Below are 17,364 nucleotides of genomic sequence, written 5' to 3'. Positions count from 1 at the left end.
TATTTAAAAATAAAAACACAGGGCTAGAGAGATGGTTCAGCAGCTAAGAGCACTGGCTGCTCTTCCAGAGGGCCTAGGTTTAATTCTCAGCAACCACATGGTAACTCAGGACCAACTGTAACCCCAATTCCAGGGAATCCAACACCCGCAGGCACCATGTCTGCACCAGCATACCTGCAGGCACATGAAATAATAATATAACAATATATTATATAATAATAATAAACAATAAAAACTTTAAAATAAAATACTTTCACGTGCTTTACACCTTAGAATAGACGTCTGAGTTCATTCCTATCCTCTCTCTCCAAATTTTCTTCTTGCACACTCAGTAACCTTAGTACAGCCTGGGAGACACTGGACTGGAGTGAACGCTGGTAGCCTTTCTCTAACTTCCCCACTCCTCAAGCAGCCCCAGCCCAGACAGCAAAATCAAAGTCCCTGGTCAGCTCCTTCTAGCACATCCAGACCCCTCCCTCTACTCTATGGGAAATTCCTCAGCTCTACTCACCCCTGTTGTCACTGGAGCTGGGTAGGGCTACCTTAATAGCAGTTGCCGCTGAAGCTGGTGCTTAAATACTTGATTTAAAACACTTTATTGTTTAAATACCAGTTTTGCCTCTGAGCCAGACAAGCCCAAATGCTGCTTGCTAATTATCAGCTGCTAAACAGCACTTTTCTCATTGGAGCTGATGCTGAGGGTGAGGATGCTGGTGCAGAGCAATGGGGTCAGGCTCTCCCGAGAGTCTCCTCAAAACCCTTATGAGGAGGAACAAAGAAGCAAAAATACTGGTCCACTCCTGCCATACCACTGCACCTTGAAGAGCTCTGGGCACTGGGCCTGCATGTGGGAATACCAAACAACAGCCACACGACTTGTGGTCTCGGAGCTGAGCTAGCTGAGAGGATGTGGAGGTAACAGTAATTAGGGTTTGTGCAACCATGCATGCTGGATCAACCGCCACTGGTCCATCTAGAGCTGGTTTTGCCTGGAATGGTAGGATGGGGGCAGGTAAAATCTTATATAAGTCTTGGAGGATGAAAGAAACCTCAGCAAAAAGGATGCAGAAGGATGAGCACATGGTTGGTGTTAACAAAAAATAAAGGGGTATCTCCACGTGCAGTGGAGCAGGGAGTAAATACCTGGGAAAAGGAGGGTGAAGAGATCAAACCCGACTTGCTTGCACACCAGATTTAGGGGTGTATGCTTAGGAAGTGGAGGGGAGGAACTACTGAAGGTCTCTAAAGAGAAGTCATACGGACGGTTGAGCTCCTCAAGGTCTCCAAAGGAAGCAGATAGGCTTCTTTGAGGGCCTGTGTGAACCATGCAGAGCAGAGGCAGCAGGAAAGGACACAATGAGGCAAAAGGTACCTGCAGCCACTCCAGCTGGATCCTTCTCAGCCTCTGAACCAGGCCTAACAGCCAAAGGATCCTGGAAATGGTGCTACTTCTCTGCATCTCCTGGCTACTGAGGCTCCTGAAAACATGCCTGACAAGGTCCACACTATAGCACAATTGACTATCTGCTAAGACTAAAGACAAACATGCCATGGGTCTGAAGAAGGTAAGGCTCCTCAAAAGATTTTTACTCACTAAACAAAAGGTCTAACTTTTTTTTTAATGTGAGGCTTCCCTGAGAAAGAATAAAGCTCCCATCACTAAAGAATTTAAAAATAGGCTAGACAGACTCTGGCAATTCTGACTTGGGAGTATACTAAAAATACACATTCGTAGTTGGGGAGGGTGATGATATAGAACAATATATAATGACTTGTCTTACAAAAATGCTGTACTATAGGCTCAGCACGTAAAGGCACTTGCCGTGCAAGCCTGGAGACCAGAGTTCAGTCCCAGGAATCCACACCAAGACAGAAGAAGAGAACCAGTTCCACAAGGATATTCTCTGACCTCTGAAGTGTGCACCATGGAAAATGTGCACCAAGACATACATATACAAAATAAAAATGAATTAGATATTTTTAAAGAAAATGCCAGAATGAAATCAATCTCTGCATGCTAACTTCAGATTTTTTTAATATTTTTAAGATACACACTTCTGGATACTTCCTCTGCAAAGTCTAGGACCCCATAAAACACAGGACAATGCCCAAAAAGCCACGCCTTCACGTGCTACCCACATGTGAATCTGACGGGCAATCTGTCGGGGCCGCAGGGCGACATGGACACCTCTATGATGGGATGTTGACTGAAACAGACAGACTAAATGCTTTGAAGAGATCTTTTTCTAAATGACTGACTTCTAGGTGCCCGTCCATGAGTCCCCTCCAAGTTTATTTAGATAAGTCTGGACCAGAGCAATCATCTCTATTTTGAAAATGTTCTGTGATGACGGAATGTCCTCCACTTGTGCTTTATCATACCGTGGCCACCAGCCGACTACTAGGCACTGGAGATGTAGGTAGGGCTTACTTAATTTCAACTGAAATAACTACATGTGAGAACACGAGAGGTGGTCTTATATAGGCCAGAGACGTTTCTTCAGAATAGGGCTTATGTACTCAACTATGGAGTAGTCACAGGGGTGAAACTTCTGACCCTTTCCTTCTACTCCCCAGCCAGGAGACAGGACTGATTAACTCCAGGACAGGAGAAGCCTGTGTCTCCAGTACCTGAGCACTCCCAGGGAACAAAGACCCTCACCCTAGAGAACTTTACCTTGTTCTTCCTGGGACAACAACCAACACAGGCAGCTTACGCCTGCCCCGGGCAACCCAGCACCTGACCTGCGAGACCTCATTCCCAAGGATGACCCAGAGCATCCTTAGAAGACTACAGCTGGAATATCAAGGCTGGATTGTACTGGAATCTGGGGGCTATGTTGACATACAGAAGGCTGAGACAAAGAGAATGCATCTGAGTAAACAAATACAGGAAGTCAGTTAAGTCCACGACTTTCCAAACCTCATCATGAAAATCTATCTCTTCCTTTCCAAATACAGCTGGATTCCCGCCCAGCTCCAGCCCAGAGGCTAAAATCAAACATGACCAACACTACACATTAACACAAGTTGTTCAAGTTTTGATCTCTGCCTCTCACCCATTGCTTCTGCCTAAATACACAGTTCAAATCTACCAAGAAGGTGGTTATCTGAGTTGAGAAACAAAAGCTGCGTCAACCTCATGCAATACCGCACGAACACAGACGCAGGTGGCAGGAAGAGCACTAGATGGGCATCAGGGCCATCTTTTCAAACAGCCCTCAACATCCAAGGAGTGCCAGCAACCTTCCAAGTGCGCATCAGTAGAACAGACGGGTGGAGAGCTGGAGGCAGGGACCTTCTCAAGATCCTCGGTCCTGTCATGGCCACTTCCCACTCTAGAGACAGGGCTGGTCTGCTCCACGGACAGCCTCTTAGAGGAGAAGGACAGAAAGTGCAGATGGGAAATAAAGTCCTAAAATGACTACACAAGGAAGGGACAGGGAGGTGGGGTGGGTGAACGACAGACCATCCAAGACTATACACTTTTTTTTTTTGAAGTTTACTGGAAGATGGGTTTTTTCCCTCTTTCTTACTCTATAAAAAGAAAAAAAAATGTTGCAACTTCCTTTGTCACAGCACATGCTTAGGGAAAAAAAAAGGAGGCTAACCCATTGCTTCACTTCTCAACTGCATTAACGGCCAGACCTTCCTTTCCCAGCCCTGGCCTCTCCTCGACAGGAAGCCAGAAGCCGAGGTGGGGGGGGGGGGGGCTGGGCACTGCTGTCTGCCTCCACCTAAGTGCCTAAATACAATTAATGATGTAAAGTACTCCTAGGCCCAGGGAGGAGAAAAAAAACTGCTGCAATTTCATTCCCACACTTTTTACCGGTTTCTACTCCTGTCAGCTCTTAGGATAGTCAATTAACAGAAACATTCTCCCCTTGGTCAAACAAAAGGGAGCAGCCTGCAGCCCCGCCCACTTCGACAGCCCAGCTGCTGGCTAGTTTTGCCTGTGCCCTCCACAGACTGTCTCAGGTGTGTGTCCATGTAGTGTCCTGGGCTGCACCAGGCGGCGATCCCACCTCTAACTGCCCTGTCTGGGGGACCCACCCATGTGTCTCTGTATGCTGTAGCTGGCCAGCTGTGGCCTTTTCTCTTCTACTTACACAGCACCCGCTCCCTGAGCCTTTCACTGATCTATTAATAAAGCTGAGTGGCAGAGCGGAGGAGAATAATCAAGAGTAGAGTGCAGACTGGAGTAGCCATAGCTGTTTTCATTCATTTTATACACTTTGTATAAAATGGTCAGCTTCCAGCCGAGCAGTGATGGTTCTCCCAGCACTCAGGAGGCAGAGGACGGTGAATCTCTGAGTTTGAGGCCAGTCTGGTCTACAGAGAGAGTTCCAGGGCAGCCAGGACTACACAGAAAAACACTATCTCAAAAAACAAAAAACAAAAACACCCAAACCTGTTAAGTTCCTATAGACAAGGTCTACTAACTATTCTTACCATTGAAGCAATTTATACGAAAAGCATTTCATAAATATTAAAAATAAAACAGTTGCTAGGTCACCTATGTTCTAAAATAATGGGACCGTGGAAGAACTACTTGGAGACAGTACTGTGAACTACAAAAGAAGAGGTTTTAGAGTTAGGCATTGTCAGAGCCAAGCAAGGTAGCCCACACTCGGTAGAAGAGGGTAAAACAGGTATAGGTACAGCCAGAATCTATAGATGATGAAAGGTCAGTTCAAGCTATATAATGAAACCTGTCTCAAAAAAGGAAAAAAGCTTAGAGTCAGGCATTCTCATATCTACAGCTTCTGGCCTTGGCTTTTCCTTCTGCTTGACATGCCTCTTCTACCAAGTGCGTCTGAGGTTCACCCACAAGTCAGTCACCTTTCCTTACCTGACAAGAAAAAATAAAACAACACACACACACACACACACACACACCCCGACCGGGGTGGGGGGTAAACAAGAGACAAATGCTCCTGGCATTTCAGCATCTTCCATTTTTATTCTCTCCTTTGTACCTGTTACTATCTGACAAGCTGTGTCATTCAATTACTGTGTTCTGTCTTCCCCTACGGAACACAAGCCCTCTGCAGATGATGTCCCCAGAACCTAAAATAATGCTTCACACTTGGTGTGCAGTAACTGCTAATGAATTAATTATTCTGAACATGTTTCCACCTCTGTAGAAAACAGACTCCTACCTTGCAGCACACCACTGCAAGGACTCACAGGGGTGCACAAAGCATCAGCTGCCCTCTCTCACACCTGCTCTAGAAGAATTGTGATTAATCCAAGAAGCCTGAGAGCAGCTGAGCACCCACAGAGCTCTGAACGACAGAAGGTGATGTATGGATCAAAGTCAGCATGCGGCTCTACAAAGGTCATTCTCGGTACTACTAATTTTCTTATTACTTATTTTCAATGAGGGGTAAGACACACACATGCCACAACACACATGTGGGTTCCAAAGATCGAACTCAGATCAGGCATGGCAGCAGGGTACCCAGTGAGCAATCTTACCAAACCTAATTAATTTCCTTAAGTAGCAAATCATTCTGGATCTGGTAGCTGGGAGACGGAAGATAGCCTAAAGCAAATCTTGCTTAGAATATGGGGTCTAGCCCACACTGCTAAAACAGCAAGAATAAATAAATAAACACTTCAAGCCTCGGACTTCCTCTCATCTCACAAAGCAGAGACACGGAGGGGGTGTAAACCCCAGGGGATGACAACCACTACTTTCCCATTCCAGGCTAATCCAGCCATCTGGGCGCCCTGATGGCCAGTCAGCAGGGAAGACAGGAGGCATCGTGGGGGAAAACAAACATCCACAAACACTGGGTGGGTGAATAAAAATACTGCAGCCAAAAGGAGGATAAAATAACATTGGCCTACAAAAACAACTGGTGGGGGACGGCTCCTGTACCGCTAGCTCGCCCCCTCCGGCCTGGCTACCGCTTCTTCCCCAGCATCAAGTCATTTTCCCGGCAATGGAAAACTGAAGGAAAGGCATTCAGTGCACAGCCTTGCCAACCAAGTCTGACCCCTCTGATTTACACACAGAAAAACTGAGGGAATCCAAACATGGCGTAGGGTTTGCTCAGGGCCACAATGGTAGGGCTGGAAACCAGGTTGCTCAGGTTCTCTTTCCTATTGCAAGTCGCAGGGCATGGGAGATAAGTGGCCCCCTGAGACTGAGAGCTCTGACCTCAGACCAGGCAATCTGATGCTCAACATTGGCCTGTCTTGCGACACACAGGCCCAAGGCCAGCAGACAGAAACACCAGCCTGCCGGGCGGTGGTGGCGCACGCCTTTAATCCCAGCACTCGGGAGGCAGAGGCAGGCGGATCTCTGTGAGTTCGAGGCCAGCCTGGTCTACAAGAGCTAGTTCCAGGACAGGCTCTAAAAAAGCTGCAGAGAAACCCTGTCTCGAAAAACAAAAAACAAACACCAGCCTGCATCTACGTCCGCTGTGGGTCTGGAGCTAGTCAGGACTGGAGGGGAGTTGGCACAGTTCACATGCAAGGGGGTCTCCGCAGAGAGCAAAGTGGGGGCCTAGAGCAGGGAAGGGGAGAGGGAGAAGCATTAATTCTTATAATTCTCACATTAAGAATGAGAATTCCATTAACAGAAATGCACAGTACCTCCTTGAGTCAGACCTGAGTGGATGGAGGAAAAATTCCAGAAGATCCCTCTGGAGCAGATGCCAGGAGACAGGGCAGGGACAAACACTTGACAGGGGAGGGTCTTACTATACCCCTAGCTAAACCCTACAGAGCCCAGCCAGCACTGTCCCATTCTCAGTGCTACCACGCATCCAATCCTGAATTTTGGTTTTATGGTTGGTGAGAGGGTCCGTGGGTAAAGGTGTTTGCTGACAAACCTGGTGATTTGAGTTCAATCCAAGGAACCCATAAGGTGAAAGGAGAGACCTGCCCACATGCACATGCGTGGATGTACGCGAAATAAATATACAATAAATAGTGTATTTTATAAGCTTTTTAAAAAGGAAAAAGATACAAGAAAAAACACAAGCCAGGCAGTGGTGGCGCACACCTTTAATCCCAACACTCAGAAGGCAGAGGCAGACGGATCTCTGTGAGTTCGAGGTCAGCCTGGACTACAAGAGCTAGTTCCAGGACAGGCTCCAAAGCCACAGAGAAATCCTATCTCAAAAAAAAAAAAAAGAAAAGAAAAAGAAAAGAAAAGAAAAAACAAAAACGTAAGTTTCCAAGGAATCAACCATCTAGTCTAATACTGAGCCAAATACCCTGCTCATGAAGAAATGCACTTAGGATGTGCTGTGCCAGGGAAGGGAAGGGAAGGGAGGGGAGGGGAGGGGAGGGGAGGGGAGGGGAGGGGAGGGGAGGGGAGGGAGGGGAGGGGAGGGGAGGGGAGGGGAGGGGAGGGGAGGGGAGGGGAGGGGAGGGAAGGGCCTCTTGGGTTTGACAGATTCCATTTTTTTTCTACTTCCTTTTTGGGAGAAGAAGGGGCAAGAGAGAATTCTAGGGATTGAACAGGGCCTTTCACACACATGCTAAGCACATGCCCCTCTACTGAGCTAGGTCAGCTTCAGGACTCACTTGAGCCTGAAAGACTTCAGGATAGAACAGCCTTCGTGGGGACAGAAAAGGCTGATGTGGCTAAAGTGGCAAAAGGAGAGGGGGCAAAGAACAGAGAGACTGCCGTAAACTCAGTAAACTGTAAACAAGTAAACTCTCCAGCATGGGGGAGGAGTGGTCACAACCAGACCTGGGAGGCCTCTGGCTCCATCACTATAGTTAGTTAGCAGGCAGAAGAGACCCGATGGGGAAGCTACAGGATCAGAGCTGGGCTTTAGGCAAACTGATCCTCAGAGCACACCAAGGCGCTCAAGGGAAAGACCTCCATTCCACTGCTGGCCGAGCCATTGCCCCCATCCGCCTGTCATCTCTCCATTGCTTCCTTTTCTAACTACGCCTCAACTCCATCTCATTTCCTTTCAAAGAGTCTGAGCCACAGCAATCAAGTCAAGGATGTGGGGAGCACATGAGATCCAGGAGAAGGCCGCTGCCACTCCTCTAACAGCGCAGAGGAAGGGAGGAAAGGACATGAAGCCGCTAAACATCCCCACCCAGCTCTGGAGACAGCATGGATGCTTGTGAGCCTGGCAGTCTGAGAGGAGAATGCCACCAAGTTTTCCATATGAAGGAACACTAACAAAAAGGTTCTGATACAGTGTGCTCTCTCCTGGGGCCTTTGACCTGCCAGGGGCCTAGATGCAAGTAATGAGGAGGGAAAAGGCATGAGATACCCCCTGGCTAGCCTAGCCTCTCCAACACCAGGGCATGAGTGGTCTCCGCCAAATGCCCGCATTCCTAGGATGCTCTGAGTTCCTTCCACTCATGGCCCTGGCCACCCTCCACTCCCCCACAGCACACTCTGAGCTCTACAGAAGCCAGACAGGGCAAGCAATGGGCAGGCTCCTCCTTCAGTGTCTTCCTCCCCAGCTCCTGCAGAGCCTGCTCCTTAGAAGTCTACAAGCTTTCTCCTAAGAATCAGAGGCCAAAGAGGAAGGCTTCAATGGGAGGAGAGAATGCATGCTATTCTGAGGACAGGGGCCCCTTCTGTCACAGTTAAAAATAAACTCTTAGCAACTACACCCAGCTCCTCCCCCATCTAGAGGCCAGTGGGTCATGGTGGATAAATTGTTCCCTGTAGAAGAAATGAGGCCCTGGGGACAAGAGAACACAGAGAACAGTAGGTGAAACATGGTCCAGGTACTTAGCTCCACGGAGGCAGAGGACTCCTCAAGTCCCACCTCTTGGCTCCTACCATTAATCCCACATATCCCTACCCTGCAAATACACCTTAATTCTAGGAAACAGACACAGAACATGGATCTGAACCATGACTTGTATCAACACCTGTCCAGGAACTGGAACACTGAGACAGACGTGAAGGAGATACCCTGCACGGTGTCTCCAGCTAAGACAGCTTCCTCACTTGCTCCACAGAAACCCAGCAGCTACAAAGAGAGGATTCACCTTGATGGACACAATTGATGCCTCTGCCATTGCAGTGAGCGGGTAAAAGGCCTTCTGTTCTCTGTACCCTTCCTAGGTGGCTGAGGCACTGAAGTACCTTGGCCCAATTCATCAAGAAGATACTCAGAAAACCAAGGAGGGCCTGGTTACTCCTGGAAGTCAATATAATGAGGTCATACTTCAGGATGTGGTAACATGAAGCCCCACACCGTGGGGTGGAGAGTGTAACTTAGAAACAGGACAAGAGGACAGAGAGGCAGCACACTGAGTCCCAGGCCAGGGTAGGTACTGGGGGCAGATTCATACCCACTGGCAAGAGCTAAGAAGCAGCAGAGCTAGAGGCAAGCATAGCAGAAGGCCTAACTGTCTAAAACCTTGCTCATCTTCCTCTGCCGGGTCCTCTCCCTGGGGAATGAGTAGGACGGCCCCTTAGAGCCTTTGTCCAACTGAATCAAGACTCCTGGAGAAGCCACAGCCAGGGTCTGAACTACCCACCAAGCTCAGGCTGGAAGGGAAAAGGGCGCAGAAGGAGGGCACAGGTGAAAAATGAGATAAACATTTCAGTGTGTGGCAAGAAGACCTGGGACAGAAACCCGGGCCTGGCTATAAAAAGTGCTGCAGTGGCGAGCTTATTTTTAGACACTAGAAAAGAGTCCTGGGTCCAAGGCAGGAGGCCAGGCTGTGAATGGCCAGGAGGGCCTGGGAGGCTCCCAATAACATGGATAATCACAATGCCAGTGAGGGGACCAACTCAATCACCTACCACGAAGAACAGGGAGGGGAAGGAGCACCAAGGGAAGGAGCAGAAATCAGCATAAGCATAAGCCAGAACCCCTGGGGTCCCTCTCTTCCCAGGGACAAAAGATATGTTGTCACCTTTGCTTCAGAGTCAGGGAAGACTCCGCATGAAGATAAACAAGAAGGAAGCACCAATGGCACAGCTCCCTCCCATCTGCTCAGGCAGAAGCACCTTACCTGAGCTGACACCTGCAGGTGCCACTCTTCTTTCCCCATGGGTCCAGCTGGTCCTCGTCGGGACGCCTGAAGACATCCCTCAAGGATGAGATGTCCTTTCGTATGACCCCTCTGCAGAGCTTAAGTTCCCAGCGGGATAAACATGTAGCTTTTCTCATCTTGAAGAAGAACATCCCATACAAACAGAGGTTGACCTTGAGGCCCAGGCTCCACCACCTCCCAGCTGGCACGTGGAGATGTTTACTGGACCACAGAATAAAGTCTCCAAGAACACGACAAAGCCAGAGGCCAAGCCCAACCTCATGATCACTCCTCCTCCAAAGAAAAGCAGGCCAGCCTAGCACACAAGATCCCACCATGCATGCTGAACCACTGCTCGTGCCTGGCACAGACAGGAGGGGGAGGAAAGGTAAGCTCTTCCAGATGTGCCCCCCCACTGGCTTCCTTAAACCCCAGCCCTCTCTGAGGGTCAGTGGTCCCACCCAAAAACCCTAATATCCTCATCTACTCTGGGAACCAGTCCCCATCAACAGGCTCAGAACAGTCCCTTGCCCATAACTGAGCCTGGAAGGATTAAAAGGCACTCCTTCAAGTGAATGAAGTCTCATTCATGCCAAGAGAAAGACCAGCTGGCAGCAATAGTGTAGCCACAGTTCAGCCATATTTACCCCCAAGTCAGATGCCCCAGTGTAAGCACAGCCTTCCTTCACAGCCAATCACGGTGGCTTCCAAATGCCCCTGACTTCAAATGGCAAAGAACTTGGGGGAAGTAAAACAGGAGAGCCCCCATCTCCACCTTGTACTGACACTCCACTAAGATTCTTCTAGTTTTAAGGCAAGAGCAGATGTAGCCATCCTCTCTGCTGGGCAGTGGGCTGAAATGCTTTCTAAGCTTTCATATGGGAAAGAGCAGCTGCTCAGTAAAGACACATTACACCCATGGAATGGGCATCCACACTGGCCCAGGTACTACTGGCCATTCAACACAGAGCTAGTCAGCAAGCATCTCTCTTGTCCTGGGGCTCTGGCCTCCAGCATGGCCTCTTGTACCACCCCACACTACCAGTGTTTGCCTGGTGACAGCTAGACGCCAGCTCTCGATGGAGGCAGCTGGACACCAGAAGGTGAACGACCTAATCAAAGTCACACAATTAGCTAGCAAGGCATAAAACCTAGACCATTTGAGAGTTTAGGGTTGTTTCTTTTTTCTTGTTGCTGTTACTATTTGGTTTTGATACTTTTTTTACATTTTTATCTAGCATATAACCCTTGAAAATAAATAAAAAATATTTTCCATTTATGTTTCTGTGTATTTATATTTGAACTTATGTATGAACTTATATACTTCAAAATATATACTGCCGGTCTTAAAGATCCCAAGGGGCATCAGTCCTAATGATCAGAGAAGACACTTCAGTCTTACTAGTACACATGGTGTCTAGCTCCTCTGGAAGGGCCCTTTTCCCTTACCAACGCCCTCATTTACAAGGAGGGCGATGTGAAAAGCTACGTGTGAGGAGACCAAAGACCTGAGTTTGATGATGTCTTCGGTACCAGCACCACTCCCTGCTAGGAACCAAGCAGTCTAAGAAACCCACACCAAGAGCAGGTTACACAGCACATGGCTCTGCTGCCCACAAGCAAGCCAGATGTGGGGACACACCACTGTGCCTTCCTCAGCAGCCCAGTCTCTTCCTCAGGGGTGTGGCGGTAACAAAGATGACCAAGGAGTACCAATAATTACTCAACCATCAAGAGGAGTTGCCAGTCCCCACAAACACAAATAACTCTGCCCTGACTACTCACCTCCATCCAAGGCAGAACCACACAGAAGGGACGGGGGGACCTTGACATGACCCTTCAGAGAGCAAGAAGCACAAAGGAGGCAGGCCAGTATGGGCTGCGATGCCAAAAGCAACCCGGGAGAGCCTATTGGGCCCTAGGAGCTGACACTGCCCACCTTAGCAGCCATGTCTCTGACACAGACCCCTCATGCCTTGATTCCTGGAGCAGAAGCCTGACTCAGCCTCCAGACCGGGGATTTGGCTCCTGCGTCCATTCTCGCACCTGCTCCACTGATAACACCTCAACTCCCTGTCTTTCCAACCAGAGCTACCCATGCCTTCCCCCTCCTCCAAAGAAAGCACTCCGTCTCCCAGACCCCAACAATCAGCAGCCCTGAGGCCGCACAGCCGTTTGTCTCTCCCTCCTCCAGTCAACAGTAGTCTAACTAGAGAGATTTCAAATTGTGTGAAAGCCCAGAACTCACAAATGAAAAAGGATCATGAACTAAGCCACTTCTAATCCTGCATCAGAGAAGCCGAGTCCCGTTTCAGGAGAGAGAGAGAGAGAGAGAGAGAGAGAGAGAGAGAGAGGGGTCACGACCAGGACAACATGCCTGGAATCTTCTTCCAAAAGTAGGAAATGTCCTCTGAAGGCATAAATTTGATCCGTCCATCGAAAAGCCCACAACTTCAATGATGCCGAGCCTTTCTTTATGACATCCATAAGCCCTCCCTCACACCCGCCCTGCCAAAAAACACTTTAAGGTTGATTTGACCCAAAGAGGGTAAATTCAGTTCTGATCTGGCCCCACTGCTACTAGCCCATCCTGACCTACTTGGTCTCCTGCTCGTCCCCTCAGCTCTAGCTGCAGCCGGTTTCACAACTTCTGGCAGACCCACTCATTCCTCAGAGGCCCAGCAAGTCCCACTGCCACAGCCAGAGTGTCCCTCAGCGTCATCGATCCTGGCGTCTTTAGACGTCCCTCTTTCAGAACCCTCTATTCCTGGTCACACAATTTAGCCCCCAGGCCAGAAAAGTCCAGTAGACATCTCTGCAAGGACGGCCGAGACTGTGCCTGCCAGCTGCATTGTTTATTTGGTGTGATGCCTTCATGTGAGCTACGTTTAATATTAACAGCCATATACAAACAGTGACTACCATATTTGACAACGCTGCCTACATCTGTTGACCTTGCCTTCTCCAAATAGGTTTCTTGACCCCCAACATTTTACAGGGCACTATCCGAATAAACACATGGGAAACACTCCGCAAACTGTCCACTACCTGGAACCAAACTTCACGGCACGATCACGAGACTTCCCTCACCTCATGTTTCCATCCAGCACACGTCAAACTGCGATACCGCCCCTGCCAGCCACGCTATCAGTCATCTCTCCAGTGAGGACACAGAAGGAGGACATTGCCTGTGTAGGGGGGGCAGGGCGGGTGAGGGTGCTGGTGTTGCCCTTCAACGAAGTCCCGGCCGACGGTGGGAGGCTCTAATCTCATTCGGATACCAAAAGCAGCTACGTCACTATGGCACTTAAATGACCTAGTGAGGGAGACACACTGGAGAAAGAGAAGAAAATGCAGGACCTGACTTCCTCTAGTCTACGCATTGGAAAGACAAACAAGAGATAAGTTACGACAGCATTCCCTATTTTGTAAAGCAATAACACGCTTCACCTAATCAGCACTGAACAGAAGAGTGGGACAAAAGTACGGGCTTTAATTAAATTTGTTCAGCTAATACCTAAGCGTCACCACGATACAGTGAAGCCGAAGGCAGCCAAGTGACCCGCAGGGAATACAGCCAACTCATACACAAATGGGTTGAGGCTAGGTGTCCCTACCAAAAAAATAACAGAATCTCCGAAGAATAATAAATAGTATTTCTATCACAAAGTCCCTAATTGGGGGGGGAGGGGACTTGTTAGAGATCCAAAACTCATGGAGCTGCTGGGATGGTTTAGAAGCTGCCTCTCCAACTTTAGTAACTGCGACTGAGAGGTGACACATATCCACCAATGTCCTCCGGCCAACGAATGGGCCAACAGGTCAAGCAGCTCTTCAGGCTCAAGGTACTGTGAAACAGCAACCAGCTGCATGCCTGTCCAGACCACTACAGCCATAAGCAGGGAGGGGCCTAAGACTGCAAACAAGAACCGGGTTCAGCTCCTGCCTCCAGCAAGTGAACAGCAGGAGTCTCCACTTGCCTTGGGCAGGTCATGCCCTCATTCTGGGCCTTGGTTTTCTCATCTGAAAAATGAGTGTGTCGGACGGTGCTGCTCTCTCAGCTGGCTTCTACCTGACTGGAGGTGTACGCGTGACTCAGAGCTGGGGAGGAGGGTGATGAAGCAAGGTGACAGCACCCATCAAAAGCATCTAAACACCAGCTTCCCAACCAGGACAATGGGAAAGCAGCAGGGCCAGTTTGGTCCTTTATTTATTTTTACTTTATGTGTATGGGTGTTTTGTCTGCATTGTATAAGCGTGAGCACAGGAAACAGAAGAGGCTGTCCGAATCCCTGGAAGTCAAGTTACAGTTCTCTGTAAGAGCAGTAAATGCTCCTAACTGCAAAGCCATCTCTGGATCATTTTCAAAGCTCTGGTTTTGCTTAAGAGAACAAAGAGCAGAACCTGTGAGCAGCCTTCATTCCCTATCGTATCTCCGGGCTACAAGACGGCAGTCTCCCAAAATCCCCTAAGAGCCAGGCTGCTGGGCCACACTACACCCTGGGTCCTTCCGCATGGGTTCGGGGCACTCTACAGAGCACAGGTCTCATCTTAGCCTCCAAAGGGTCATCAACGCAGCCTGTTCACTATACCCTCTTCCCTTGATGCTGCGTTAAAAGGCTCCTTGTTTTGAAATGGTTTCACACTCAACACCTAAAGTTTTGAGGTGTCACTGTGGTGCGTGTCACTGAGCCGGGATTTCCTTTAACAAGCTCCCCACGGCTGTGGTTATGTCTTAGCCAATATTTGGGTAGGAAAGCGCTCGCTGCCTGCTCTGCTGCCATTCTCCAAGCATCTTGGCTCTCCTTCCTTCCTCTATTATTAAATCTTAACTCATGGACGTATGAGGAATCTGCAATTTAACAGTTGAGTCAGCTTCTAAGATCCAGGAGCAGGCTGCTTGTCAAAACAGACTCCAGCTTCAATCTTCACCCACTTCTGACTAGAGAAGGAGAAGCAGGAGGATTGTTTAATGTGCTGCTAGGGTTTTCCCTTTCAAACCTATTCAAAGGAGAGAAAAAAAAATACACGAACTTCTCTTCTGTTAATTACACCAGAATCTGAATTGACAGCCTAGGATGGTGTATGCAGCAGAACAGGCAGGGAGAAGGGGTTTTGTTGTGAAGTCTTTATATTGTGTTCCAACTATCCAAGATAATGAACAGCCAGTGTCGTTCCCCCCACCCTCCCCAGCCTGCTGATCAGTAAAGGCAGATGGCATCTCAGAGGAGGGGGAAATCTTTCCCGGAAAGAACATCTGTCACTTCCTCAACCATACAGTTAACTGTGGTCAAACTGTTTGCTCACCTCCAGTCCCCAAGGTCAGAGCCGCATCAACCCAAGCAAGTCCTTTCCTCACTTGTTACTAATACGGGTGGAAAGGGAAGGGAAAAGTACAAAAACTGCAATATTCACGGCAGGGATAAGCGTCCCGCCCCGACATTCAACACCAAGCAACAACCGAGATCCTGCAGCAAGAATTTACAGTTTAAAAAAAAAAAATCTGATGTTGAGGATGATGATAGCAAAAACAATACCCTGGAATAGCAACTAGACTTACTCGCCCCCTACAAAGTACCAAAGGGTTTTAGACCAACTGACAGTAGATGCCAACAGTCTCACCCATAACTCATGGGTAGTATATAAGAGCTGAAACAAAGCAAGCTGTGTGGGCTGAAGGGGAAGAGAAAAATATAACACAGGAAGCAGTTCGCTCCTCCAATCATTGAGACACCCCAGGGGAAAGAAACTTGATAGTGACCTTTAGAGACATGGTGTAACTTGAAACCCTTGGAAGAAAACTTTGTAGGGACCCTGAATGACAGACTAACCCTTCACTGGGACCTTCTGAAACCCCCATTCTCAGCTACCAAAGAAACAGAGACCCCGAGACACAGAAAGAGACAAATGGACCTAGAGAAATTAAAAGAGTGCGTTTCTGAAATGCAAGAATAGGGTTTCCAGCCTTGAGTCGCGAGCTACCATGACCAAGGTAGGCTTGCAGAAACAGCACTGGGCCGAGCCTGCCTGCCTTACAGAAAAGGTTTCCTACGGTGCACGGAGCAAAGGAAACAGTGCGGCTCAGCCTGCAGGGCAGAGCAGGCCAGGCGCTGGCAGTTCCAGACAATCGCGGGGCACGGAGGCGGGGTCCCCTGTCTCCAACACCGCGCCGACGCGCCCCACCGCTGCGCGCCGACCTCGCGAGGCCGCGGACAGCTAAGTCACTTTCCGGCTCCCAAATAAGGAGCAGGGTTAAGTAAACCTCAGAGAGCGAACTTCTCCAAACCAACCGACCAACCAGCTCAATGAGTAAAGGGCCTTTTGTGCCCGCAGAAAGGAAGGAGGGAGGGAGGAGGATGGGGCCACCGTGGCCTCGGCGCTGGGTGAAGCGAGCAGAGGCTCGGACCCAAGCGTGGCTACCGGCTGGATCCCACTCGTACCCCAACATGGCAGTCCCCGAGAGTCCTCTCGGGTCCCAATCACTCGCGGGGTGACCGGAAGCTGCACCGATCCCAGCATGTTCCACGGCGGCCCAGACTTACCTTCAGGGCGAATTTCTGCTGGGTTCTCTTGTCGAAGATCCGCAGCACCTTCCCATTGATGCCCAGGCCCAGCACCTGGCTGGTGACCTTGTAGTCATCGGTGATGGCGTTCTTTCGGATCTGCAGGCCCGACTTGACGTGGAACTGGGGGAACGGCGGCGGCGGCTGGGCCGGGGCGGGCGGTGGCGGGCTGGGGAACGGCGCCGGCGGGGTCTGGCCGGGAGAGCCCGACAGCATGGTGCCCGGGGACTCGCGCGCAGAGGCGGGGGCCGCGGCCGCCCCCTCCTCCGGCTCGGGCCCGGGTCCCCGCCACGCCCCGCCCGGCGGCGAAGTTTGCTCCGGGCTGGAGCCGGCTGCCCCGCCCCGGCCCGGCTCCAGGCTCGGCGGGTCGCGGGGCCCCGTGGGTCCCGCTGTGCGCCGCGGGCGCCCACCAGCCCTGCTCCCTCCCCCCCGGAGACGTGCGCTCCGGGGAACGCGGGACGGCGGGGCCCGGCCGGGGGGCGGGGGGGGGGAATCGCCGCGCCGAGAAGTAGCAGCCCGGGGGCGGCGGCCGCGTCACAGGCTGCTCTTCGTCCTGGGCTAGTCCTTAAAGGGGAGGACCGAGGGTGGGGCTTGGAGGAGGCGTGGGCATGGGGGAGGGGTGGGCCTTAAAGGGGAGGCTGTCCAGCGGCGGGAGAGCAAAGGGACCTGGTTGACTGGGATTGCGAGGTGGCCGTCAGGGAGAGAGTAATGAGAAATTCTAGTTCTTAACCAGGGCCAGGCAAAGGGAAGCGGGAGGGCAAAAGAAAAGCAGCTGGATAATTCAAACAAAATCCATAGGTCTCCAGCTGCTGGGTTC

At 50.2% G+C, this 17,364-nt stretch overlaps 1 protein-coding gene across 2 annotated transcripts in view; it reads right to left on the bottom strand.

Annotated features, from left to right (window-relative positions):
- Mapkapk2 (MAPK activated protein kinase 2) overlaps positions 1-16,833 on the bottom strand; it is a 46,330-nt gene extending 29,497 nt beyond the window's left edge. The window contains exon 1 of one of the 2 annotated variants that reach the window (XM_038349782.2): positions 16,527-16,833. In XM_038349782.2, the coding sequence (XP_038205710.1) occupies positions 16,527-16,763 (237 nt within the window). In that variant the 5' untranslated portion in view covers positions 16,764-16,833. Of the gene's footprint in view, positions 1-9,963; positions 10,018-16,526 lie in introns of those variants that run through there. The other variant, XM_038349783.2, reaches the window with a different exon arrangement.
- Positions 16,834-17,364: the final 531 nt, after the last annotated feature.

This window comes from Arvicola amphibius, chromosome 12 (genome assembly GCF_903992535.2).
Source record: "Arvicola amphibius chromosome 12, mArvAmp1.2, whole genome shotgun sequence".
In the NCBI taxonomy this organism is placed as follows: Eukaryota; Metazoa; Chordata; class Mammalia; order Rodentia; family Cricetidae; genus Arvicola; species Arvicola amphibius.
Note: the sequence above shows the minus strand (reverse complement) of the source record. Positions and strands in the feature narration are given on the sequence as shown.